At 46.4% G+C, this 27467-nt stretch overlaps 1 protein-coding gene across 1 annotated transcript; it reads left to right on the top strand.

The window, feature by feature from the left end:
• Window positions 1-149: 149 nt before the first annotated feature.
• On the top strand, window positions 150-26990 carry LOC147748236 (keratin, type II cytoskeletal 7-like). The gene is made up of 9 exons (XM_086959160.1): window positions 150-869; window positions 3366-3577; window positions 7299-7359; window positions 8774-8869; window positions 9484-9648; window positions 10249-10374; window positions 23773-23993; window positions 25281-25315; window positions 25410-26990. Exons 1-9 carry the CDS (start codon window positions 465-467, stop codon window positions 25616-25618), a joined length of 1530 nt encoding a protein of 509 aa, XP_086815286.1. The 5' UTR covers window positions 150-464; the 3' UTR covers window positions 25619-26990.
• The last annotated feature ends 477 nt before the right edge of the window (window positions 26991-27467 follow it).

Raw genomic sequence — 27467 nt, 5'->3', positions numbered from 1 at the left:
GTTACCGTACGGTTACTTTACTGCACTACGAAATGGTGGCCAGGTATGTGTCTGCGAATATGGGTGTTTTTTTGTTTGTATGCGTGTGTGTGTTTTTGTATGGGTGAATGTGTGTGTGTGTGTGTTTTTGTATGGGTGGATGTGTGTGTGTGTGTATTCCTTCCTGTGCATGTGCATGTGTGCGCTATGTCCCTCTGTGCACACCTGTGACTGTGAGTTCTGAACCGTGTGCCTCTGCGGGGCACTCGGCGGTGCCCTCATTCAGCAGGTTGCAAGGGTGGACCAGTGCCAGCCACACCCAGCCCTGAAATGCTGTAAACTGATCCCCTGCCGCTGCCCTTGCACTGGAGAGCCGCTCGGGGAGTAGATAAAAGGGGCAGCCGCCCACTGCCGCTGCAGAGGGTTTCCTTCACCTCCACACCTGCAGCATCGTCGGCTCGTCTCTCCCATCCATCTCCGGCATCATGCAGAGAGGACGCTTCAGCACCAGCAGCATGGGCAGCATGGGCGGCTCCAGGCAGATCCGGGTGGGCAGCGGGCCGGCCCTGCGCTCCAGCTACAACAGCGCCTCCAGCCTCAGCAGCATGCCCATGGTCAGCAGGAGGTCCGCCACCCTGGTCAGCAGCGGCCGCTCCGGCGGCGCTGGCTTCGGCGGGGCCGGCTTCGGCGGTGGGTTTGGGGCTGGAGGCGGGTATGGTGCTGGTTACGGCGGTGGAGCTGGGCCGGCGGGCATCCAGGAAGTGTGCATCAACCAGAGCCTCCTGACCCCACTGAATCTGGAAATTGACCCCCAAATCTCGACTGTGAGGAAGGAGGAACGAGAACAGATCAAAACCCTCAACAACAAGTTTGCATGCTTCATCGACAAGGTGAGAGGTACTGGGCCTGGAGCAGGCCTCGCGCCCCGCCCTGCACGTGACCCTTCTTCCACTCTGCGCCCTCCTGCTCTGAGCCCATTCTCCACCCTACACTCTGCCCACAATCCACCCTACTCTGACCATTCTCCACCCTGCAATCTGCTCTTACTGCACCCTACACTCGACCCACACTCCATCCTACACTCTGCTCTGTGCACTCCTGCTCTGAGCCCATTCTCCACCCTACACTCTGACCACAATCCACCCTACACTCTGACCATTCTCCACCCTGCAATCTGCTCTTACTGCCCCCTACACTCTACCCACACTCCATCCTACACTCTGCTCTGTGCACTCCTGCTCTTAGCCCATACTCCGCCCTACACTCTGCCAATATCCCACCCTTCACTCTGTGCATACTCCACCCTACACTCTGCTCTTACTGCACCCTACTCTCTGCCCATACTCCACCCTACACTATGCCCATACTCCACCCTATACTCTGCCCATACTCAACCCTACACTCTGCCCATAATCCACCCTAAACTCTGCCCCTACTCCACCCTAAACTCTGTCCATACTCAACCCTACACTCTGCCCATACTCCACCCTAAACTCTGTCCATACTCAGCCCTACACTCTGCCCATACTCCACCCTAAACTCTGCCCCTACTCCACCCTAAACTCTGCCCATACTCAGCCCTACACTCTGCCCATACTCCACCCTAAACTCTGCCCCTACTCCACCCTAAACTCTGCCCATACTCAGCCCTACACTCTGCCTATACTCCACCCTAAACTCTGCCCCTACTCCACCCTAAACTCTGCCCATACTCCACCCTATACACTTCCCATACTCCACCCTACACTCTGCTCTGTGGCCTCCTGCTCTTAGCCCATACTCCATCCTACACTCTGCCCATACTCCACCCTAAACTCTGCCCCTATACTCTGCCCATACTTCCTCCTACACTCTGCCCATACTTCCTCCTACACTGTGCCCATACTGCCTCCTACACACTGCCCACACTCCTCTCTGTGCCTCTCCTCTCTCCCTGTGCTCCATTCTGAGATTGGACCATCTCTGTAGACAGTTTCACAAGTGTGCTTATGTCTGACAGGGGTTGTCACTGCTGGTGCAAACATTGGTTGATCTCTTATGAGTTTCAGATTTGTACAGCCTTAAACCCTCCACAAAGCTGTGTCCAGCCTGCAGTAGAAGCTCTCATGTATACTTACATGGCCAGCAAGTAGTGCTTAATTGCCACGAAAGAGCCATCATGTCATGTAACAGGCTGTGAATCATCCATAATGGCGGCCTGAGATGCTTACAAGAAGTGGTGCCCAGGCTGTATCTCCGAGAAGAGCATCACCTGTTCTGTAAGCAGTCCATGAGAGCATATGCAATAGAGTGCATGAGGCTTGGACACTATACGGGCCTCTTCTCCCACAAACAGTCATTAGGACCATAAGGATCGTCTTGTAGAAGGTCCACTCGCTCTGAATGCCCATGAGCTTTCTCAATGCGAAAAGTGGTTGTAGACACTAATTAGCTCAGATAGCTGGCCTGATTCTCTAGAGGTAATGAAAAAGGTGTGTGTCATCTGTTCTCAATAGTCTTACTTGTGATTCTTGACATGGATACAGTTGTTGACTGTTATTGCATGCAACACTGCATATAATCCCTAACAAACACGTAATGCAGTACCATTGAAGAGCCAGACTACCCATCCCAAAAAAATGCAAGCTGAAACCATTCATCACCTTGAGAAAGCACAAGGACACACAGCCAGTCTGAGTGAAACACGTGTCAACTTTTCTTCTATGATTCTTATGTTTGTTATGAAGAAATCTTTAATCTAAAGACTTAACACTCACTCTACAAAGAAAAAATAGCAGTTCCCATTCTGCTATTCAGTGTCATAAGATCAGTTGTTTTTCTCTTGGTTTTTATGATCATACCACCTTTATTCTTCCACTTTATATACACTATAAACTAGAGCATACACGATTCTTTCCAGGATGACACTCTGACTTTTGAGGTCATTTGACATTACTATTAAGTGTAACTATTTTTTGCCCTTCTAATTCTAACAATTATTAATTTTGTGTAAGTTGGACCTACGAAGGGTCCCGATCCAACTTATAGTAGAGCACAAAAAATGGTTAAAGCATGGAAGAAAAGTATGTTTACTAGGTCATTTATCTTGATATGTCCCAAACTCAGAGAGAAACGTGTGTTTCCCATTATGGAGCTCACAACCCAAGTAGTGTTACTTCATAATACACACATTTTGAGGGCAGTTTTTTGTTCTGTCCATATTAAGCGTAATGAGGCACCCTGGGTGTTCCTTGAATGGTCCAAGATTGTGCCCTATTAGCTGCCATGCATCTTTCTGCTCTTCCTTTGCTCTTTAACTACTTATCTCAATGCTTTCCTCTAAAAGGCCTAAGGTTAAGTTTCTAATGCTCGAAAATGCTCTTTTATCTTGACCAACCTGTTAACAGGTAAGGTTCCTGGAGCAGCAAAACAAGGTGCTTGAGACCAAGTGGGAACTGCTGCAGAACCAGAAATCATCCAAGACCAGCAATTTGGGCCCACTTTTTGAGACCTACATCAACAACCTTCGGCGACAACTAGATACCCTGAACAATGACAAGGGCCGCTTGGATGGGGAGTTCCGTAACATGCAAGATATGGTGGAGGATTTCAAGAACAAGTAAGTGGTTCGAGAGAGGCACACACGGTGTGCATGTGTGTACAAATTATGCATTGCTCGTGTTTCTGATGGTGATAGAAATGTTCATACATGGTTTTATATCATGAGAAGCCTCTAGGATTTGCTGCCCTGAGGCTTTTCTGCAGCATATGTACTGATGGGCATTGAAGAAGAGGAACTACAGTCCTGGGTGAGAGTGCAAAGCAGGAGAAGTATTGGCGATAAAAGCAAGTAGTTGGCTGCTACTATGCAGAGTGGGTTGGTATGGTGATTCTTGTGTGTGTTGATGCTGATTGATTCGTGATTGCTGTGTTTCTAGACCTTCTGGTAGTTACACAGGGTGTGTCTTTAAGGAAGTGGCCGGCACACACTAGCCTGTCATAACTCAGTGTCAAACTCTGATTCAGTTCCACAGGTACAGTAGAACCACCATCTTCACACAGAGGCCATTAATTGGGCGGGTATATGTGCCTTTCCTGGGACACTTCCTGTGTGCACAAATGCAAAATGTTCAGCAACAACGTGTACCAGTGACGATATAGAAACTATGGAGGTGGGTGGCCCACTGTGTCCGTAGAGAACTATTACAGTCTTATCTGGCGAGGCACAACATGAATACACATAGGCACACATTGAATACGCCTCCCAGGCGCTTTGGTTCTGTCGAAGTGCCTGCTATCTGAATAGCCATAAAACTTTGGGGCATATTACCAAGGCAGGCGAAATAAAATTATCGCCGCTTTTGCGGCCATTTTAGGGCGCAAAGCGGCGATAATTTCATCGCCCTATTAGCAAGCTGTCGCTAACATCAGTTAGCGACAGCTTATAGGTGATATCGAGAGGTTTGGGGCCCGCCTTGCATGTCAGCGATATTTATCGCTAATGACAGGCAAAGTGGGCGTACCCAACCTGTTAGCGACTGAAAGCAGTCGCTAACATCGATATCGCCTATTATCAACGCAGGCATAGCGATTAAATATTCACGCTAAGCGCTAATATCGCCAAATCCTAACGCCTGCTCAGACCACTTCTTAGCCTGTATATCCAATGGGAGGTGGATGTTCAGGTTAAGTCCCTATTAGTAATAATGCCTGAATATCGCTGAATTTCCAGCGATATTCACGCATTTCGCCGCTATCGCCGGATATTTTATCGCTTTGGAGATAAACGTCGTTAATAGCATGTTATCTCTGCGATAAAATCCGGCGATGCGCGTTGATAAAAAAAAATTCGCTAAGCTTATTTAGGGATAAATATCGCTAGTTGTTGATAATATGCCCCTTGTTCGCCCACAGATGACATCCCTGTCGTGAAATTAGTAGACTTGCTGAGGACCCAATGAAAGCTGGGTAGACCTTTTAGAGTCATGGCCTTTTATAACACCCTATTCCGTAACAGTGCAGCCCCCCGCGTTTTCCTTCACCTTGTCCGCTGATGTGCGTAGGGAAGAAGGGAGACGGTTTTACATTCCCTGAGGTAGCACAAACTCTTCTCCGACCAGGCAGGGCGTGGCCCGGCTGAAAGGCTGCAGGTGCTCCTCAAACAGTTACAATCCCCAGATCCGCTTCTCGTCAGCTTCCTGGTGAACTGGATGAACCAGTTCCGAAGGGCACGCGGGAGGCAGAGTTCCCAGAGCTGGCACCGCACTGAGTGCAAATGCTGTGCCACACGGAGAGGTGGCTGAGGGAAACCCGAGCTTTTGACGAAGACGCATCTTTCTTACCATGCTACCTGCAGACGCTGCTGCTTCATTAAGCTCTGCCAATTAGGGATGTAAAAAAGTAAACGAACCGTTAGGCATTTCAGTAATCGTTGAAACGTAGCGCAAATGTGTCTGGAGATTTTTCCAGATTATTCCAGTGATTTTGCTGTGGTTTAAAAAAAATCTACTGAATTGTAAAGGGCTCCTGACAGAGACGATATAGTCACATACACATTTGGTCACTCGTTAAACGATGGCATTTTAATAGTTGAAGACCTATTGTTTAAATGAAAGAAAATTGCCGTTTCCGTTATGGGATCCTCAGTTGTACTCAGGTGGTGAACGTGAGCTGTGCGCTGCCTGTTGCGTCAGAGACGTGAGGTACACCACAGAAAGAAAGAGCGCACCTGGATGACGTATACCCGTGACTTCAAGGACCGGCTATTCATGGGCCCATCCCTTAGGTTAGGGCCGCACCCTGACAGAAGAGAAAAGGGAACGGAGAAAAGCTCTCGAAGACCAAGAAGAGTGGGCAGGACACACGGCCCTGCCTCCGTTTCCCAGGCCCCAGGTAACAAAATACCACATCCAACCGCAGTGGAGTCTGCCAAAGGCACCAGAAAAAAGCCTGTGTCCCACAGCCACGCCCTTTAAGTAGGGCGGGTGGGTTTCAGTGGGGGAGGGGGACACAAAGAGTGAGAAAGAGAAAAACAATATGTGAGCTGGCACGGCAGGAACTGACATGAACGAAAACTAAACTGCGTGGATTAACTCCAGGGTGCGGCCTTCGGGGGAGAGTCAACAGGAGGTTCTGTAATCTACACCCTGGCGCAGTTTGAGTCTCGCACTTCTTGGGACAAAAGGGCCGGGAGCCAGAGGCTGCTTCCTTTCATGGTTGAAGGAGAGGCAGGGCCCGATGGAGTTGGGCATATCATATAGGATTCAAGATGGGTGTGGCATTGGGCATCGGTCAGATAGCATTCAAGATGGGTGTAGACCGAAAGAAGGTCATTCATTCCGAGGTAACACTCTTTGCAGCCAGGAAGTACCAGGCGGGCAGATTTACAAGCTCCTTGAACCACTTTTGCGTAATTTTTAACATGGGAATAATGACGCAAAAGTGGCGCAGTGGCCTTGTAAATCTGCCCCAGGGTGTTTGCCACAGCCTAGCCTCACCTAGAACACTTTTCATTCTGCGAGTCGCAGGTTCCCTATTTTCAAAGGTATCAAAAAAGACCAAGAATAGAAAGTGCTGTTGACTAAAACTCTTGGCCAGATGATGATATATCCCATGACATGGGGCCAAGAGCTTCAGTCGCTTGGTCTCTGAGGGCAACAGGCATACAGGACAATGATGAGATTTCTGGTTGACTGGTGCTGCTACATGTCGGGTAGGGCCAGGGCACAACCAGTCACATGACTCTGTTCACAGGGGATGATGCACCCTCCTCTTTCTTCATATAACCCATTTAAATCTGGGCCTGAGAAGGAAAGGAGCCAACACACTGGTACTACAGGAACAAAGGTTCTGACAGACGCTAGGGCCGGAAGAGAAGGATGGCCTCTCAAGATTAGCAGAAAGACATACAAAGGCATAACTGGTTTATGGAGCTACCTGGATACCCACACAGACAAGCAGGTAAGAAATTGTTGCTCCTTTCCCAACAGTTGTTTGCTAAGACTCTCATGGGAGAGTTGAGTGCCATCTTAAAGTTCAGAAGCCTTGTTTCACAAGTGGTCAACTGACCAGGTTGTTTAGAGCACTGGAAAACAAACTAAGCTGCTTGGGCGTTCCATGGATGCCGCACATTCCATCGATGGTCAGACTTGGGCAATCCATGGCTGCCACTTGTTCCATCGATTGCCGGATTTGATAAATACATCCAACGTGTGACATGCTCCACCTCAGGATGAGGCGGGCTTTTAGTGCCACTGTCCACCTTTCATTTCACCGTATCCCAAGTTCCATATTTAATGCCATGCACATTATTAAATATCTTCCTTGCTCTCTTCCTGTAGGTATGAAGATGAAATCAACAAGCGCACAGCGGCAGAAAATGAGTTTGTGGTGCTGAAGAAGGTGAGTGTTCCACTTGAATGAAACATGTTATTGTTATCATTAAGGATGCGAATGACCCTGGCGAAGGCCATTCGAATGGGCAGCCAATCCATAGTGAACAGTACCAGTCAAAATGGAGGCAGCTTCAGGGTGCTCAGGGGAAAGTTGAATGGGCTTGTAGGAAAAATGCTTGAAGTGAAATCTTCATGGTTATCAGTGGAGAGAAGGGTTAGTTGCTTTCATAAATCTCTCAAGTAACTTGGGCAGTGTTCAGCCAATTTGGGTTTTCTAGCAGACATTGCTTTGCACTTTGGTGCTTGTGTTTCTCCTTTTTTATATTGGAGAAAAACTACAAGTATCAAAATTCAAAGCGACGGGTTCTATCAAGTTAAACACATAAAAATGTCAATAGGTGGGGATAAACTCTCCAGGGGCCTAGAGGCCAGTGGTCTCACACAGACTGAGGGGCAACGCCATGTGTCCCAAGAAACAGCAAGGAATTCTCTTAGAAACTCAGGAAGCTAATCCTTCATCCCTATATCTACATCACGTGATGTCATCTGAGTTATTTTTTTTTCTATTTCTCAATGTTATTTTATGCTTTTTAATATAAATATTTTAATACCGTAATTGCAATGTTTTAATTTACTTGCCAACCTATTTAATAAACGAACAGTTCATTTTAATTAAATATAATCAAGACGAATATTCATGTAAACCAGATAAACTATTTTTTTCTTTATAAATTTACTTAATTTAGAAAAGGAAAAAACATATTTTTAAATTACTGTTATCATCCACTGTATTAATTTGATGAATGTATTTATTGTACAGGTATAATGATACTTATTTACTGTATTAATACCCGTGAACAAGGAATAAATCCAGTCCGAAACGTGCCGAGCGTTTTCGCTGCAATTAATACATTTGTCACACTTCAAATATTTGGGCTACCACATGTTTGTTGAAATTATATTAGAGGAAGTGATTTGGTGAATTATTAGAGAAGTTCTATACCTCGCAGCGAGCCCGCTTTCACAAGTGTCAGGGGAACCAGCTTCTGTTGGCTGACTGTATAAATACATACATATAATCACCTGCTTTTTGTGTACACATAGTATTTATATATTGTATTTAATTAAATAATGGAATTAATGCAATCTAATGAGGATATTTCACAATCTCCCACACCAACCACAACTTGAAAGGTGTTCTTGTTTTGGAGATGGGTAGGCAGGGCAGTGGTTTGCCGGCTACAAAGGGTAGGCACGAAGGACGAAGAATATTTGTGTTACCACTGGCCTTTCCAGACCAAGCCACTTCCTATGCATTGCCCATGTAGTAATGGCATATGGAACAGAGGTTGCGCAGTACAGCAGCAGCCCACAATGGATCCAACCTGTTGCAAGCTGATCTCCACTTTTTATTGTTTTAGGACGTAGATGCTGCCTACATGAACAAAGTGGAACTGGAGACCAAAGTGGATGCTCTGACTGATGAAATCAACTTCTTGAGAGCCGTCTACGAGGCGGTAAGGCCAACAATGTATTAAACAGTTTTTTGTTACAACACAATTCGGACAGTGGACCGCTCCAGCACAAAACAAAGCACCAACCTTAATATCACCAAATTATTCAATTTTCAATAAACCAGCGTGCACTTTTCACATGCTCCCTGACCCGAGAGCATATCCAAAACTTGACAAAAATGTATTAAACAGTGTAGGATTTGACTCTTTGTAGAGCTTACAATCCCATTTCTAGTGTGGTTCATTCTGGCACTGGGCCTTGCATAGTACATCAGTGTCACCAATGAGATCTTGGAGTTAGAGCTGTACTTCTAACGATGGGTAAAGAGTGGGAGGAGGCAGGGATTCAATGTGTCACAATCAGTTTACATGTAGAGGGAAATGATTAATGAGGTTTGGGTTTGTTTTAGGAACAAATCACAACGGGATATTTTGTAGCCTCTCCCAGTCATTTGGTCTGAATACTAGTTCATGTGTATGGTTGTAAGCTGACTTCTTTCTGTTTTTGTCCGAGTCCTACTGGTCTTCCAGAAGATCTAGTCTGCTGATTTCCTTATAGGTCAGCCATTTAGTATGTGGAGTACCGCCCTTCTGATTGTGCCGTTATTCACCAACAGGAGCTTGCTGAAATGCAGACACAGGTTTCAGACACTTCTGTGGTCCTCAGCATGGACAACAACCGAGCCTTGGACCTGAACAGCATAATTACTGAGGTCAAGGCACAGTACGAGGATATTGCCAACAGGAGTCGGGCCGAAGCTGAGGGCCTTTACCAATCCAAGGTAAGTGCAATGGACAGGAGTATACAGCTGGCTATAAAAATTGCAGACCTTTGCATCATAGCCAGTGATATCTTTGAAGTTCCCTTCGCATCCACCTTTGTAGCAGCATTAAATTGCTTTTCCTAAGAACTATATGTCTAGACCACATGCACCAGTCTATTGTGGTTTAGGCCTCCGTTCACTCCTTGTTTCAGTCTCCAATGGGCACAATGACGCTTAATTGACTGAAAGGAGAAGTGAAAACCAGAGGATTCCAGTGTAAGCTATGCTTAGTCCTTTCTCTTCCTTTTACATTTCTTTCATCTGCTTCTTCTAACATGATCTGGTGTTGCAAGTAAGTAAACCCTCCTGAGGGAAAATAGATGATGCTTAAGAATTTGTAGACTGGCAGTTTCATGAAAAGACCAGTTGGCTGCCTCTCCGGGAGCTTGGGATCTAGACAGTACTTTGAAAGTGGCCGAAAACATTTCCTCTCCATGCCTTCACCCTGCACCCTATTGGAGGGCCATCTCTAAAGCTGCAGCCTTCTTGTGGTAACATGCTATGCGTGGTTTAATGCAAGACTCCTGGTTATATTGCTGTTTGTTTCTCCCACTCCAGTACCAAGAGCTGCAGGAGACTGCCGGCAAGCATGGAGATGACCTTCGCTCCACCAAGAACGAGATCTCCGAGCTCAACCGCATGATCCAGAGGCTGCAGGCAGAAATCGAAAATGTCAAGAACCAGGTAAGGCAGTGCGATAACTCTCCAGCCTTACAAACAGTCCATAGATTCCTGAAAACAAAAGATTTGGCAGGGCAGTGGTGACAGCCTTTGCAAAGTGTCTCCAAGAGTACTGTGATCACAAGATGATTTTTATTATCAATTTTGGGCAGAATAGGGATTTTTATATATTGTCTTAATTACATATTGGGGTAGTAAGAACACAAAAAAATGATGACACTATTAACAAACACGGTGGTACTCAATTTCTGGATGCCCCACATGGATGAGCATTTGCAATTTTTAGGTTGCACAGAACTTTTAGCTGTAGATTTGTTCCGCTGAGCATTTCTACCATCTATAGAACTCTACACACAGAGGAATGTCAGCATGCGTCACCATCAACTCCCATAGAAAGGTGTAAAGATAGGAACAATAAGTAGCGGCACCACAGTCCTTACACTGATCGATCTCTCACTCTTAGGCGTGTTCCGTCAGGTGGGAGAGGGAGTCTATATTGAAGAGAACCTAAATAAACCATACATGCTCACTGTCAGTAGGCACCGCTAAAGGCTTGAGCATCAGTCTCAATTTTCGTGTTGTTCATAGGCGAGCACAATAAACTGATTTGATATAATTTAACCTGTCTTGGCGTTATGTGTGTATATATATGATTTATTTAGTGTAGACCTGGCTACAAAGCAAGTAGTTGTACGAAAGTAGTAGTTCGCAACAACGATTCAGGACATCAACAAATGGGGGTAGAGACGAAGCAGGGAAAAGTGATGGTGGAGGACTGGGAGCGTGTTTAAGAGCAATTATTTTTTACAGCAAAGAGAGTGAAGGAGGGGAGAGGGAGCTGAAAAAGCTAATAGTTATCCCAGACATTACCTGGTGAGACATTTTTTGCGCCGAGAGGTCATATTCCCATTTTTTAATGGTTTCACTCTTGAAGCCATGGGCATTACTCTATACAGTAGCCCTCTCGAGAGGAGCTTGTCTGTGTTTGGGAGTGTCCAAAAGGTATGCTGAGGAACCATCCTGTCCAGATGTGCCCGCTCACTGGTAAGGTACAGAAGTCTTCAAGAGGGGGGAGGCACAGAGGAATCTGAATTTGGACTAGAAAAGTAGTAAGGATTGAAGGGCAGCTAGAATAAAGTCAGAGAATATATAAGGTCTCAGGAAGCAGCAGGAGGCAGGGAAATGACCAGGCTAAAGGACATGGGCATGGATACATCAAGGTTAAATCCGCTTGCAAGGGGCAGATTCTCAGAATCTGCCTCTTTGCGACAGGTATATTTTTGCATTTGGGATGCATCATCCCGAATGCAAAAATCGCAAATTAAGAAATCGCAAAATTGCGATGACTTGCATTTAAGGAATCTCAAATTGAGATTCCTTAAATGCAATGCATTAAAGTTTTAAAAATAGCGATTTCGCTAATAGGGCTAGCAAATTACCATGAAGTTGAACTTCAAGGTAATTTGCAAAAACTTTGAAAAATGCACTAAAGTGCATTTTTCAAAGTTTCATGTTGCGCACACACATGCCCTAAGGCAGAGGTCTTCAAACTTTTTGATGCTGAGACCCCCTTGTAAAACCTTTTTAGGCGTAAGGACCCCCTTACGACAAAAGATTCTAGAAACTGGTACTCCTCATCATCAACAACTATCGACAACCATAAATGCGCCTGTTAGACCTCATCACATCCATCCATCCATCATTCATCCACCCACACTTTCACACATCCATCCACCCATCCACCCTTTCATCCTTCCATCCATACGTCCATCCTTTACCTATCCACCCATCTATTCATCCACCCACCTTTTCACACATCCATCCATCCATCATTCATCCATGCAACCTTTTACCCATCCATCCATACATCCATCCTTCATCCATCCACCCTTTCATCCTTCCATCCATACATCCACCATTTCACCTATCCATCCTTCATCCATCCACCCTTTCATTATTCCATCCATACATCCATCCACCCTTTCATCCATACATCCATCCTTCATCCACCCACCCTTTCATCCATCCATCCACCCATCATTCATCCCCCCACCTTTTCACACATCCATCCATGCATCCATCATTCATCCATGCAACCTTTTATCCACCCATACATCCATCCTTCATCCATCTACCTTTTTGTCCTTCCATCCATACATACATCCTTCATCCATCCACCCTTTCATCCATCCATCCTTCATCCATCCACCTACCCTTTCATCCATCCATCCATCCATCCATCCACCCATCATTCATCCCCCACCTTTTCACACATCCATCCATACATACATCCTTCATCCATCCACCCTTTCATCCATCCATCCACCCACCTTTTCACACATCCATCCATCCTTCATCCATCCATCCACCCTTTCATCTTTACATCCATCCACTCATCATTCATCCACCCACCCTTTCATCCATCCATCCACCCACCTTTTCACACATCCATCCATCCTTCATCCATCCATCCACCCTTTCATCTTTACATCCATCCACTCATCATTCATCCACCCACCTTTTCACACATCCATCCATTCATCCTTCATCCATCCATCTACCCTTTCATCTTTACATCCATCCACTCATCATTCATCCACCCACCTTTTCACACATCCATCTATTCATCCTTACATCCACCCATCCATCCTTCATCCTTCCTTCCATCCATCCATCCACCCACCCTTCATCCTTCCATCCACACATACATTCATCCTTCATCCACCCACCTTTTCTGTGCCTCTCTCATGGGGGTGGGGTCAGTATCTCTCTGTGTCTTCTTCCTTCTTCCTCTCTCATGGGAGGGCATCTCTGTGCTTCCCTGCTTGGGGGGGGGGGGGGGGGGCAGACAGGCTGTATAAACACCTCACGGTGAAGAACAGTTTCAGGCACATTTCTCCTGCACAGGCGCCAGGTATGTGGGACTTGAACCAATGACTGTAATGTCCTTCTGCTGTTTGCTATGTGTTTGTAAAGCGCTCTGATACCTACGGGTTAAGCTAGCGCTATATAAAACGTTAAATATAAAAATAAACCCCACAGCTAAGTCCATTGATTGAACTCAAAGGGCTACAGCCTCCTCCCCCAGACACCCCCCCCCCAACCCCCCCCCCCCTCCACACACTCCCCAGCACGTGTAAGTGAGCCCGGCTGAAACAGCTTCGGGACACACAGAAAGGCACACCCGAGTACTTCACAGGTCTTCAGAAGACCTTTACTTGATAATGAGGCGTGAATTAGGCCTCCACCGTGATCACCCGGCCTCAATCAGCCTGACGCCAGGAACTGCTGCACGCTCCAACAGAATCTGCGACCCCCTTCCCAGGACTCCACGACCCCCCTGGGGGTCGCGCCCCACAGATTGAAGACCTCTGCCCTAAGGGCATGTGTGTGTGCAACATATGTGCACAGATCAATTTCAGGGGTGCAACAGGGTGTCCTTTGGACACCACTGCACCCTTGAAATCGCATTCTCAATTTGCGATTCGCTAATTGCGATTCGCAATTGAGAATGTCTTCCCATTCATTCCTTTGGGCCTCTAGGCCCATAGTAATTAATGGGGAGGTATTCCTTAATTGCGACTCGCAATTTGCGAGTCGCAATTAAGGAATTTTAAGAAGTCGCTATTTTTTTAGTGATTTCTTCATGCATTGCATTTTGCTATTGCTTAATAGCAAATTGTTATTTTTTGCTATTGAGGAATAGCAAAATGGGTTCTTGATGCATCTGGGGGATGGTGACTTTTCAACCATTTGTTTACTATGCATCTATTGGCATCTCAATCGACCCAGGGTGTGATGGGCTGTTCCCCTCCAGTTTCATCTTGCTTCGGAACAAACCGCTGCCTTTTAAGCGGCTGCCAACCCAAGGAGCTCCTGCCGTCTTTTCCTCGCCCTCCAGCTTTCAGCAATTTGTCGAGTGGATGCTGAAGAGCTTGTCTGATTAGCGATAATGGTGCCTGGAAGGGACAGGAGGCAGGCAGCAGCAGGCTGCTCGAGGGCCCCGCCTTCATTCACGCTCCCTGAGCGGTGTGCTTCGGGCAGGGTGGAGCACCTGCTCACAACATAAGCTTCTCCTCAAAGGGCACCTGTGAATAATGCATAGACTGAGGGCTTCACTTGACACAAGGTAAAGCCTGCTCTCTATTGTGTCCAATTTTCCTCCATTAAAATATTACAATACCGTGCAGCACTGTCAGGCAATGAGATGCCAGCCTGGGGCAAAGCAAAAAAGAACCGTTAGAGACAGGGAAACAAGATGGCTGCCACAGGTGAGACAAAGCCTGCAGAAAAGCTGGAGGGAAGGAACGCGACAGAACTGTTAGGTCTGGCAACACCTTCTTCTGCTCTTTTTTTAAACTTCACTCTTCAGTAGAGTGCCTGCTTTGCAGATTTACACAGAACCGGGATTTCTCATGTCCAGGCGTCCAGATGAATAGAGGCACAGTACAGGGCAGGGTCGCGGCTGTGGTGCATGCAGAACTCATGCGTATTTTATTACCACAAGAAACCTTGGGTGCAGTCTAATCACGTGTAGCATGTGGGGTGGGAGGAGGTATGACAAAGATACACACTCTAGGATTAATGGTGCCACGGGGCGCGATATTTATTTATTTATTTATTCAGTGTTTTGTATAGCGCGAACTAGACCCCGTAGGGCAGAGGTCTTCAAACTTTTTGATGCTGAGACCCCCTTGTAAAACCTTTTTAGGCGTAAGGACCCCCTTACGACAAAAGATTCTAGAAACTGGTACTCCTCATCATCAACAACTATCGACAACCATAAATGCGCCTGTTAGACCTCATCACATCCATCCATCCATCATTCATCCACCCACACTTTCACACATCCATCCACCCATCCACCCTTTCATCCTTCCATCCATACGTCCATCCTTTACCTATCCACCCATCTATTCATCCACCCACCTTTTCACACATCCATCCATCCATCATTCATCCATGCAACCTTTTACCCATCCATCCATACATCCATCCTTCATCCATCCACCCTTTCATCCTTCCATCCATACATCCACCATTTCACCTATCCATCCTTCATCCATCCACCCTTTCATTATTCCATCCATACATCCATCCACCCTTTCATCCATACATCCATCCTTCATCCACCCACCCTTTCATCCATCCATCCACCCATCATTCATCCCCCCACCTTTTCACACATCCATCCATGCATCCATCATTCATCCATGCAACCTTTTATCCACCCATACATCCATCCTTCATCCATCTACCTTTTTGTCCTTCCATCCATACATACATCCTTCATCCATCCACCCTTTCATCCATCCATCCTTCATCCATCCACCTACCCTTTCATCCATCCATCCATCCATCCATCCACCCATCATTCATCCCCCACCTTTTCACACATCCATCCATACATACATCCTTCATCCATCCACCCTTTCATCCATCCATCCACCCACCTTTTCACACATCCATCCATCCTTCATCCATCCATCCACCCTTTCATCTTTACATCCATCCACTCATCATTCATCCACCCACCCTTTCATCCATCCATCCACCCACCTTTTCACACATCCATCCATCCTTCATCCATCCATCCACCCTTTCATCTTTACATCCATCCACTCATCATTCATCCACCCACCTTTTCACACATCCATCCATTCATCCTTCATCCATCCATCTACCCTTTCATCTTTACATCCATCCACTCATCATTCATCCACCCACCTTTTCACACATCCATCTATTCATCCTTACATCCACCCATCCATCCTTCATCCTTCCTTCCATCCATCCATCCACCCACCCTTCATCCTTCCATCCACACATACATTCATCCTTCATCCACCCACCTTTTCTGTGCCTCTCTCATGGGGGTGGGGTCAGTATCTCTCTGTGTCTTCTTCCTTCTTCCTCTCTCATGGGAGGGCATCTCTGTGCTTCCCTGCTTGGGGGGGGGGGGGGGGGGGGGGCAGACAGGCTGTATAAACACCTCACGGTGAAGAACAGTTTCAGGCACATTTCTCCTGCACAGGCGCCAGGTATGTGGGACTTGAACCAATGACTGTAATGTCCTTCTGCTGTTTGCTATGTGTTTGTAAAGCGCTCTGATACCTACGGGTTAAGCTAGCGCTATATAAAACGTTAAATATAAAAATAAACCCCACAGCTAAGTCCATTGATTGAACTCAAAGGGCTACAGCCTCCTCCCCCAGACACCCCCCCCCAACCCCCCCCCCCCCCTCCACACACTCCCCAGCACGTGTAAGTGAGCCCGGCTGAAACAGCTTCGGGACACACAGAAAGGCACACCCGAGTACTTCACAGGTCTTCAGAAGACCTTTACTTGATAATGAGGCGTGAATTAGGCCTCCACCGTGATCACCCGGCCTCAATCAGCCTGACGCCAGGAACTGCTGCACGCTCCAACAGAATCTGCGACCCCCTTCCCAGGACTCCACGACCCCCCTGGGGGTCGCGCCCCACAGATTGAAGACCTCTGCCCTAAGGGCATGTGTGTGTGCAACATATGTGCACAGATCAATTTCAGGGGTGCAACAGGGTGTCCTTTGGACACCACTGCACCCTTGAAATCGCATTCTCAATTTGCGATTCGCTAATTGCGATTCGCAATTGAGAATGTCTTCCCATTCATTCCTTTGGGCCTCTAGGCCCATAGTAATTAATGGGGAGGTATTCCTTAATTGCGACTCGCAATTTGCGAGTCGCAATTAAGGAATTTTAAGAAGTCGCTATTTTTTTAGTGATTTCTTCATGCATTGCATTTTGCTATTGCTTAATAGCAAATTGTTATTTTTTGCTATTGAGGAATAGCAAAATGGGTTCTTGATGCATCTGGGGGATGGTGACTTTTCAACCATTTGTTTACTATGCATCTATTGGCATCTCAATCGACCCAGGGTGTGATGGGCTGTTCCCCTCCAGTTTCATCTTGCTTCGGAACAAACCGCTGCCTTTTAAGCGGCTGCCAACCCAAGGAGCTCCTGCCGTCTTTTCCTCGCCCTCCAGCTTTCAGCAATTTGTCGAGTGGATGCTGAAGAGCTTGTCTGATTAGCGATAATGGTGCCTGGAAGGGACAGGAGGCAGGCAGCAGCAGGCTGCTCGAGGGCCCCGCCTTCATTCACGCTCCCTGAGCGGTGTGCTTCGGGCAGGGTGGAGCACCTGCTCACAACATAAGCTTCTCCTCAAAGGGCACCTGTGAATAATGCATAGACTGAGGGCTTCACTTGACACAAGGTAAAGCCTGCTCTCTATTGTGTCCAATTTTCCTCCATTAAAATATTACAATACCGTGCAGCACTGTCAGGCAATGAGATGCCAGCCTGGGGCAAAGCAAAAAAGAACCGTTAGAGACAGGGAAACAAGATGGCTGCCACAGGTGAGACAAAGCCTGCAGAAAAGCTGGAGGGAAGGAACGCGACAGAACTGTTAGGTCTGGCAACACCTTCTTCTGCTCTTTTTTTAAACTTCACTCTTCAGTAGAGTGCCTGCTTTGCAGATTTACACAGAACCGGGATTTCTCATGTCCAGGCGTCCAGATGAATAGAGGCACAGTACAGGGCAGGGTCGCGGCTGTGGTGCATGCAGAACTCATGCGTATTTTATTACCACAAGAAACCTTGGGTGCAGTCTAATCACGTGTAGCATGTGGGGTGGGAGGAGGTATGACAAAGATACACACTCTAGGATTAATGGTGCCACGGGGCGCGATATTTATTTATTTATTTATTCAGTGTTTTGTATAGCGCGAACTAGACCCCGTAGGGCAGAGGTCTTCAAACTTTTTGATGCTGAGACCCCCTTGTAAAACCTTTTTAGGCGTAAGGACCCCCTTACGACAAAAGATTCTAGAAACTGGTACTCCTCATCATCAACAACTATCGACAACCATAAATGCGCCTGTTAGACCTCATCACATCCATCCATCCATCATTCATCCACCCACACTTTCACACATCCATCCACCCATCCACCCTTTCATCCTTCCATCCATACGTCCATCCTTTACCTATCCACCCATCTATTCATCCACCCACCTTTTCACACATCCATCCATCCATCATTCATCCATGCAACCTTTTACCCATCCATCCATACATCCATCCTTCATCCATCCACCCTTTCATCCTTCCATCCATACATCCACCATTTCACCTATCCATCCTTCATCCATCCACCCTTTCATTATTCCATCCATACATCCATCCACCCTTTCATCCATACATCCATCCTTCATCCACCCACCCTTTCATCCATCCATCCACCCATCATTCATCCCCCCACCTTTTCACACATCCATCCATGCATCCATCATTCATCCATGCAACCTTTTATCCACCCATACATCCATCCTTCATCCATCTACCTTTTTGTCCTTCCATCCATACATACATCCTTCATCCATCCACCCTTTCATCCATCCATCCTTCATCCATCCACCTACCCTTTCATCCATCCATCCATCCATCCATCCACCCATCATTCATCCCCCACCTTTTCACACATCCATCCATACATACATCCTTCATCCATCCACCCTTTCATCCATCCATCCACCCACCTTTTCACACATCCATCCATCCTTCATCCATCCATCCACCCTTTCATCTTTACATCCATCCACTCATCATTCATCCACCCACCCTTTCATCCATCCATCCACCCACCTTTTCACACATCCATCCATCCTTCATCCATCCATCCACCCTTTCATCTTTACATCCATCCACTCATCATTCATCCACCCACCTTTTCACACATCCATCCATTCATCCTTCATCCATCCATCTACCCTTTCATCTTTACATCCATCCACTCATCATTCATCCACCCACCTTTTCACACATCCATCTATTCATCCTTACATCCACCCATCCATCCTTCATCCTTCCTTCCATCCATCCATCCACCCACCCTTCATCCTTCCATCCACACATACATTCATCCTTCATCCACCCACCTTTTCTGTGCCTCTCTCATGGGGGTGGGGTCAGTATCTCTCTGTGTCTTCTTCCTTCTTCCTCTCTCATGGGAGGGCATCTCTGTGCTTCCCTGCTTGGGGGGGGGGGGGGGGGGCAGACAGGCTGTATAAACACCTCACGGTGAAGAACAGTTTCAGGCACATTTCTCCTGCACAGGCGCCAGGTATGTGGGACTTGAACCAATGACTGTAATGTCCTTCTGCTGTTTGCTATGTGTTTGTAAAGCGCTCTGATACCTACGGGTTAAGCTAGCGCTATATAAAACGTTAAATATAAAAATAAACCCCACAGCTAAGTCCATTGATTGAACTCAAAGGGCTACAGCCTCCTCCCCCAGACACCCCCCCCCCCCAACCCCCCCCCCCCCCCTCCACACACTCCCCAGCACGTGTAAGTGAGCCCGGCTGAAACAGCTTCGGGACACACAGAAAGGCACACCCGAGTACTTCACAGGTCTTCAGAAGACCTTTACTTGATAATGAGGCGTGAATTAGGCCTCCACCGTGATCACCCGGCCTCAATCAGCCTGACGCCAGGAACTGCTGCACGCTCCAACAGAATCTGCGACCCCCTTCCCAGGACTCCACGACCCCCCTGGGGGTCGCGCCCCACAGATTGAAGACCTCTGCCGTAGGGTATCAGAGCGCTTCACAGTACATGACATGATAACAAAGGTGGAATCTCTGAAGCAATAGATGTCAGGCTTTCTGTAAAGTTAAGTAATTTAATGAAAGAAGGTTGCAGCAGGTACATTAAAAATACTGTTTGATCTGGGCAAGAGAGACGTAGAGTGACCAGTTGCAAGGAAGAAGGGGTACATCTGAGCCCCTAGGATGGGCTACTATTTAGTCTTGAGTCCTAAAAAGTTTAATATTGCTGGACTTGTTAGCCCATGTCCAAGGATGAACCTTGTAAAGTGCACGTCCAGTGTCGTCTTAAGGTTTTTTGGGGCCCTGGGCAAGACACAGTTTGGGCCCCTGTTTTGCAATTGTATAGGCTCTTTTCTGCTGAATGAAGGCTTCATGATGCCAAACGAACTTTAAGAAACGGGAAAAAGATAAAAATTGTTGAAATATGTGTTTACATTTCCACCCAATAGTCTTAAAATGCCATTGGGAAAATCAAGACAGACTCAAAAGTAAAGGTAGGCTGAGATGTGGAAATAGGCAGAGGTGAGCTAGATAAAGAGAAAGTTTACTTTCCCAGGGACCACACGGAAGTTGGAGGCCCTGGGCAATTGGCCACTTTGCCAATACATTAAAATGTCTCTGGGCACACCATTTCCTAATGCATATGTGGGTTATCTCTATCTATCTATATCGATTCCTGGCCGCAAGGTCAGGCTGAAGAAAAATGTCAGGTTTTGAACTGGAAGGGGTCAAAAAGAACAATTAAAATGGTGATTTGAAGAGCGGATTGAATATTTTCTGACAAAGATTGACTGTGAAATCTAGCAATGACCAGTCCTACACGAATTCAACAAAGCTCTTCCCTCCATTGTTATGATAAGAACCTGTCGGACTCGGGCAGCCTCTTCAAGGCTGAGGACAAATTCCCTTTGACTCTTGTTTCTTGAGACGAGGTGGAAGTAGTCACTGAAACGTACACAAAGTTGCTTTGGAGTCCAGTTTTTTGCAGGGTTTTGAAGCTGATTCTAGCTGCTTTGGCGTCCAGCTTTTGCAGGGTTTTGAAGCTGATTCTAGCTGCTTTGGCGTCCAGCTTTTGCAGGGTTTTGAAGCTGATTCTAGCTGCTTTGGAGTCCAGCTTTTGCAGGGTTTTGTAGCTTTTTCTAGCTGCTTTGGAGTCCAGCTTTTGCAGGGTTTTGAAGCTGATTCTGAGCATCTATCTATTTAGCCAAGAAGTGCTGTTCATCACCTGATATCAGAGCGACCTCCCCGTCGATGAGCTGCCTCATTTGATGGAACCTAGCAGTCAGTTCTCTAAAAGGCTTGGAGGCTGACCTACAGTAACATACTGAAGATCCCAATTTCCCAGAACCATTTGTCAGCCACATTGATTTTTACAGGATTGGCATGCTGAAGTGTTGTTGAGGCCCAAATGTAATGTGTGTTCAAGTTCCCAAATATGTTCTTTACTGAGGACTAACTTGAATGAAGTTCCTCTCTTTTTCGACCGGATAGGAATAAAGGGGAGTTCTATGGCTCCTATTAAAGGATGTTTCCAAAGGACCTCATTTTCAGTGCTGAGGGCCAAAGCCATAATTCCCTAAGTAAAGAGTAACCCCCTTAAACGTTTGCAGAAAGTACAGTGCATATTGTGCTAATGATTACTGAGACTTGCTAGGGTAGGAAGAGTGATTGACATGCACGACCAAGTGGAGGGTGTTCATAAAAATGTTCATTTGAATAAGGGGACTGAGGGGTTCCCCAAAGGTCTTTGCATAGACAAACATAGCCACCAAAGCGGAACTGATAGTGCCAGTCTAGCTGCCGTCGGAAAGAAAAATGCCACTGCCAAAACTGCTGCTTCTTAAAGTTCGTGCTGAAAGAACCAGTGTTCTACAAAGCCAATGACTTTCCATATGTAGTGACCGACCAACATGTCAGGAATTAGGAAAGGCCTGTAAGGCTGGGATAGTCAATCAGCTTGATGTGTGACAGACGCTACTCGAGCCATTTTGTCCTTCCGACTGTCAGAAATTCACCCAAATTCCCTGTAGAGCAGTGCGACTCTGCCTTCCAATTTTAGGGGGCCAGGAAATCGGTCAGTCAGTCAGTCAGTCATTCTGGATAACCTCCATACGATTCTCCGTTTAGGTCGTGGAAGTAAACGGGCGAGGATCCAAGAAGTCATGGCTTCCGGAGTATTGGCAAGTGGCCAGTTTGCTGCTTTTCATTGCTCTTGTCAGTGATGGATGGAATCATAGCTGCCATGCTTATTTTCATCAGTTGGGGAGGAGGTGGTAATAAAAGGAAGGATACCCTTGATGGGCCAGCGAGAGCCTGAAGCTGATTATTAATAGGGCCCTCAAACGTAGCGGAGGAGCCTCATTAAAGAGGTTAGGATCTTGAAGAAGGGTACATCTCAGTGCAACACGTGCTCGTGGCAGTCATCACGAGAGCTAAACGCTGCAGTTCCTTCTCTTCTTTCTGAATGTGGATGTTTCAGGGCAGCCGAGTAAGCGCCTGGAAGCTATTTTATATGGCACAAATGCACTTTGCTCCTTTAGCTGTTTTTTGGGTCTTTCAGTCAGACAGAATCCCACCTGTTATTTTACTTTTTGTTTCCATTGCTTGAGCTTGTTTACTTGAGTGTGTGCGGAATGTGTTGTATAGATTTTAGGCAGTTTACTAGTGGCTTTGGTAAGAGTTCACAAATACATCCAGTCACAGTTCAGGTGCAAACCAAACTGTAAGATGCCGCTGGCCAGATTGGGTGATGATGCCAAGTAGAAACATTACAATCATGGCGCTGAGGCTGCCAAGCCACTAAAACATACAGAACAATACAGAAAACTTTGTTTGGAGAAATATGCATTGGTGAACTGGAAGGACATGACTGAACTTGTTCTAACTACCATACACGTCTTTTGTCATTTATTAGTAATATATTAAAAACACTCACACAGAGCCATTGTTTTGGTATGTTGTCTTTGATGGCGATAAGGAGCTGAAGTGGTAGCCTAAGCGATTAATGCCTGAATAATACCATTTCATCAGATCAAAACGTAGCTTTTAAGAGCTTCATGGGACCAGATTGTTTGTAGCATGCGTAATAAAATCATATAGAATTGGCACGATATACCATCATCATATGAATCTGATTTTATTCACCTTTGTGCTGAGCCAGTAAAGTATAAGCAGTTTGGTAGGTGTAGCTATCTGGTAAAAAATAACTCATTTTGCTGGAGCTGCCTATGCCCTATGGTTGACTGAGTTTGGCCACACTGCATCCGAGAGCCCCTTGGACTAGCCGGTGATCCAAGCTCCCTGTGTGGGCCAGTAAATAATCGGATTGTGCAGTACATCTGGAGATGTAGACCTCGATGCCAATTCTGAAACTGAAAAAAGAAGACAGGAGATATGTTTTATATATCTAAATAAAGATGTTATATATATAAGACAGGAGGAGTCAGGAAAGGGTGAGCGAGGGAGGAAGCAGTGAGGAAAGGAGAGGGGTTGGAGCTGAGCCATGAAAGGCGAGGTTTGCTTCTCAGCTAAAAGAAGAGGCCATTCCCTACATGGTCAGACTGCACAATGATTTCCATTCAGGGACACTTTTTTATGTGTTTCCATGAGGCCTTAGCAGAAGAAGATACATGAGCATGTGATTTGAAAATTGAGGGTGGGGGACTTTCATGTATTATTTTGTCTGAAGTGGCCATAGGTCTGTGGAAGACTATGACCAGTCACCCCTTCTTGTTGTTGTTTCTCTTCAGCGTGCCAAGCTGGAAGCATCCATTGCAGAAGCTGAGGAGCGGGGTGAGCTTGCGCTGAAGGATGCAAGGGAAAAGCTGGCCGAACTGGAGGCTGCCCTTCTTAAGGCCAAACAGGACATGGCTCAACAGGCGCGCGAGTACCAGGAGCTGATGAACATCAAGCTGGCCCTGGACATTGAGATTGCCACCTACAGGAAACTCTTGGAGGGAGAGGAGAGCAGGTGGGTTGTGTGTGGCAGTGTTTTTTATAGCATTGCTGCACTCAGGAATAAGCATTGCCAGAAGTATGTACCCTATGATCATCTGTGCATCACACAGTCCGGCCCTGCAGCCCTATAACCAGAGGTTTGACCCCAAATGCAAAATGCAAGTAGAGTATGTTCGTAAAAAAGGACTTACCAATTGTCGCTAGAGGAGGAAGTCTATCTTGTGTAATCGATCTTTTCTACTTCACATTTAGAGAATGTTAGTTTTAGATGAGTTTCACCTTACTCCGATGCTTGTTGCATTTACACAACTGTAATTCATTTTGTTTGCAAATCTCCCTCGCAGTACAAAAGAGCAGCTTATTTATATTTTATTAACTTTGGTGTGCATTTGCTGGCTTGTTCTGTTGCATTATAGGTGGTAAGTTGTTGTATTTGGCGCATTTTTCCCACTCACATGCATTCTCAATGAAGTGAGGTCTGACAAACTAGATCATTGTGGTGCCCAGGTTACCTAGAGTCAAGGCCCAAGCAAAAGCTGTGAGCATGCACATTCAAACTGAAGGAAAGCAGAGCAATGGGCACCTGAGTGCTCCAGGCATTGAGTTGTCGCCGCTATTAGACTTGCCTTCCTGCCATGGACGATCAAAGACCTAACTTGTCCTGACGAGCAGCCAATGGCGCGTTCTGGACAGTAGTTGTGTTGTATTGTCTATTGAAGAAAGTTATGTTTGCGAACCACAAACCTTCTGTTCCACGTACAGGCAGATGTACAAAAGAACTTCATGCAGTGCCCCTGTCCTCCCTTTTAAGAAGGATCCTGCATGCAAACGTTAGTTTCTTTTACAAGCGGTGATCTTTCCTCTTCTCATTTTTCTTGCAGAACAATTAGTTGAAAAATAGCTGTTCTACTTTAAGAAGCTGAGGCTCTGTAATTGTTAATATGGCTCCCTCTAGCTACAAGAGTGCACTTAACTGCATGCTGCAGGCTGCAGGCCTTGCCTAGAATCTGGGGGATATGCATACAGGTTCTGTTAAGTCTTGTCACTTGTAACTCAAGATCGCCATACCTCTACCAGATCCATCCTTTCAGCTCTAGAGATTCCCCAATACCTCTCTGATCTCCACCTCTTAGCAATCTTGCCTGACCTGCACGTATCCTCACTCCTACAGCCCCTTGTCTCAAATACCCTCTTGTACTCCTTCGCTGGTATGCAATGCCTGAATTTTGCAATGCTATGGAGGTCCACACACATACATGCGCACATAAATGTAATAATTCTATTTTCCTTCAATTTTCAGATTGAATAACGATTCCATGAGCAAAGTTAGCATGTGTAAGTATCTTGTGTTCTCTGGTCCATATTTTCTGTGTTTGTTCACTCACGGCTTGGCACAACCTGGTCTTTAACGCTGATTGTTCCTCAACAGCTGTTGTAAACTCAAGCGCTGGTGGTGGCAGCAGCTACGGCAGCGGGTACGGAAGTGGTGGCGGAAGCGGCTACGGCAGCGGCTTCGGCTTGAGCTCGTCTATGGGCAACAGTTCACTCAACTTTGGGAGCCCTGGTGGCTACGGAAGCGGAGGCCATGTTCAAACCTACGCCGTAACAACCTCATCATCCAGAAGCATCAGGAAATAAGTTTCACTCGACAAATCACCTGCTGTCTAAACCCGAAGACTCTCCCTCCCTGCCTTTTGACAGCACGGCTATAAACCACATCACCTCCCCTGTCACCCAAATTGCCTGGCACATTGTTCTTTGACACACCAGGTCAACTTAAGCCCATGATTGGAAAGATTTTCTTCTAGTGGCTCAGGCACCTTTAATACTGAGGAGCAACGTCAGGCAAGCAAGGGCTTTCACAAAGAAACAGAGTTTCTTTGTGACTGATGAAAGGGGTACTGGTGCCTGCATTGCAACAATGGCTACAAGGGTGTGCCAATTAGGCCGAAGCACGTCCATGTGTGGGTGATTCCACTGGGTAGAGACTGCTTTTGCAAACCCATTTTACAGCAGCCATTTGCTGTTGGGTTGTCATCATAGTTGTAGATTTGCTTGCAATGTGATGAGAAAAGCCACCTGACACCTCAAGTGCCAATGCCAACCCGCCCCACAATGCAGGCGCAGCCACCTACGTATATTAAGGAAAAGCTAGTCCCAAGGCACAGGTTGTATTAAGTGCCAGACCCCAGGGAGACTGGCCCCTACCGGACATGCATAGGGCCCTGGCCACACAGAATAACGTGATTGGTTGTTGAAGCTGTCAAAAGGCATTTCTCCTTCCTGAATCCTGCCCCCAACTGTTCAGCTCCTTGCTGTTTTCTCGTTGTCTGTTGTCTCTTTTGTCCTCTGTCCAGGAATCTGCAGTGTCTTTGGAAGCTCTTGTGGGTTGGGAAGCATAATAATGCTTAGCTTGCCCCTACCTCTATGCCCCTGAGGCTGTTTCCCTATCTCATGTCATTTAGGACTCCGAGCGGGATACCGGGGTCTTCTCAGGGTTCTATGATGCCCTGGTTTATCTTCTCTGGCTCAGCCCCCTTCTGGCTTCAGAGATCCCCCAGTATTGCCATTCACACCATTCCTGTGCCAAAAAGGCAAAGATCTGATGTGAACACATTGGTATGCAGTGGGGCAAGCGGAATGGTGCTAAATCGAATTGTCTTTAATATATATGGACCAGTTGATTGGCATCACTTTAGTAATACATTTAAACATCGCAGGTACAATTTAGCTCCCCGTTACAACGAGCACTGTGCTAGTCAGCACATTGAAGACCCAGAAAGAAAGAAAATGGCTACGTATAAGATGCCACATGCCCTTTGTCCCCAAAGTGCTGGCGCAGAAAGGATCCCTTTACAGACCTCTCCCTCTCCACAACATTGTTGTCTTGTTTTAGCAAGTGTTAATGGTGCTGCATGCCTAATGTGGGCGGGGTTTGCCCCTTCTCATTTGTATGGGGGGTTTTGTTTGCATAGAGGCTCTGAAATAAATTTGACTCTTTCTGTCCAAACTGCCTGCTGTTGTTATCGTCATTCCGCCAACCCTGCCAGGTTGGTCCTGTGCTTCAATGAGTGCCAAGAATAAAGGTAGTGTTGGCAGATCCAAGCTCTTAGATTCTGGGTGGCGACTGGGACATTAATCAGACATTGGGTCACATGTCTGTTGAAAAGTTGTTGAATGTAGTTTCTGCAAAGTAGGCCACTTTCCCACATAGAGACAACACTGATGTTCAACCAGTTCCTTTCCCCGCTTATGGCATCCTTTTCCAATAAATAGCATTTTTTTAAAGTCTTTGAGAGCTTATAGAGAACATGGCAAGTGGCTGTGTGTGGCAACAGACATACACATTTCATGGTAATTGGGTATAAAGGTCCATAGCCTGTTGAGTGTCTACATTGTTCCAGGAAGGTCAGAGCTGTGCCAGATGTTCAAGATAACCACTGCTTTTGTAAATTAATTCAATATACATGCATACAAATGCGTCCAA

The sequence above is a fragment of the Lissotriton vulgaris genome, chromosome 1_1 (genome assembly GCF_964263255.1).
Source record: "Lissotriton vulgaris chromosome 1_1, aLisVul1.2, whole genome shotgun sequence".
Classification (NCBI taxonomy): Eukaryota; Metazoa; Chordata; class Amphibia; order Caudata; family Salamandridae; genus Lissotriton; species Lissotriton vulgaris.
The sequence above is the reverse complement of the archived record's forward strand: the minus strand, read 5'-3'. Positions and strand labels throughout refer to the sequence as shown.

Coding starts and splice junctions, on each gene's coding strand:
- LOC147748236 (XM_086959160.1), top strand. CDS start 465: ATGCAGAGAGGACGCTTCAGCACCAGCAGCATGGGCAGCATGGGCGGC. Junction 870..3,365: donor TTGCATGCTTCATCGACAAG/GTGAGAGGTACT, acceptor ACCTGTTAACAG/GTAAGGTTCCTGGAGCAGCA. Junction 3,578..7,298: donor GTGGAGGATTTCAAGAACAA/GTAAGTGGTTCG, acceptor CTCTTCCTGTAG/GTATGAAGATGAAATCAACA.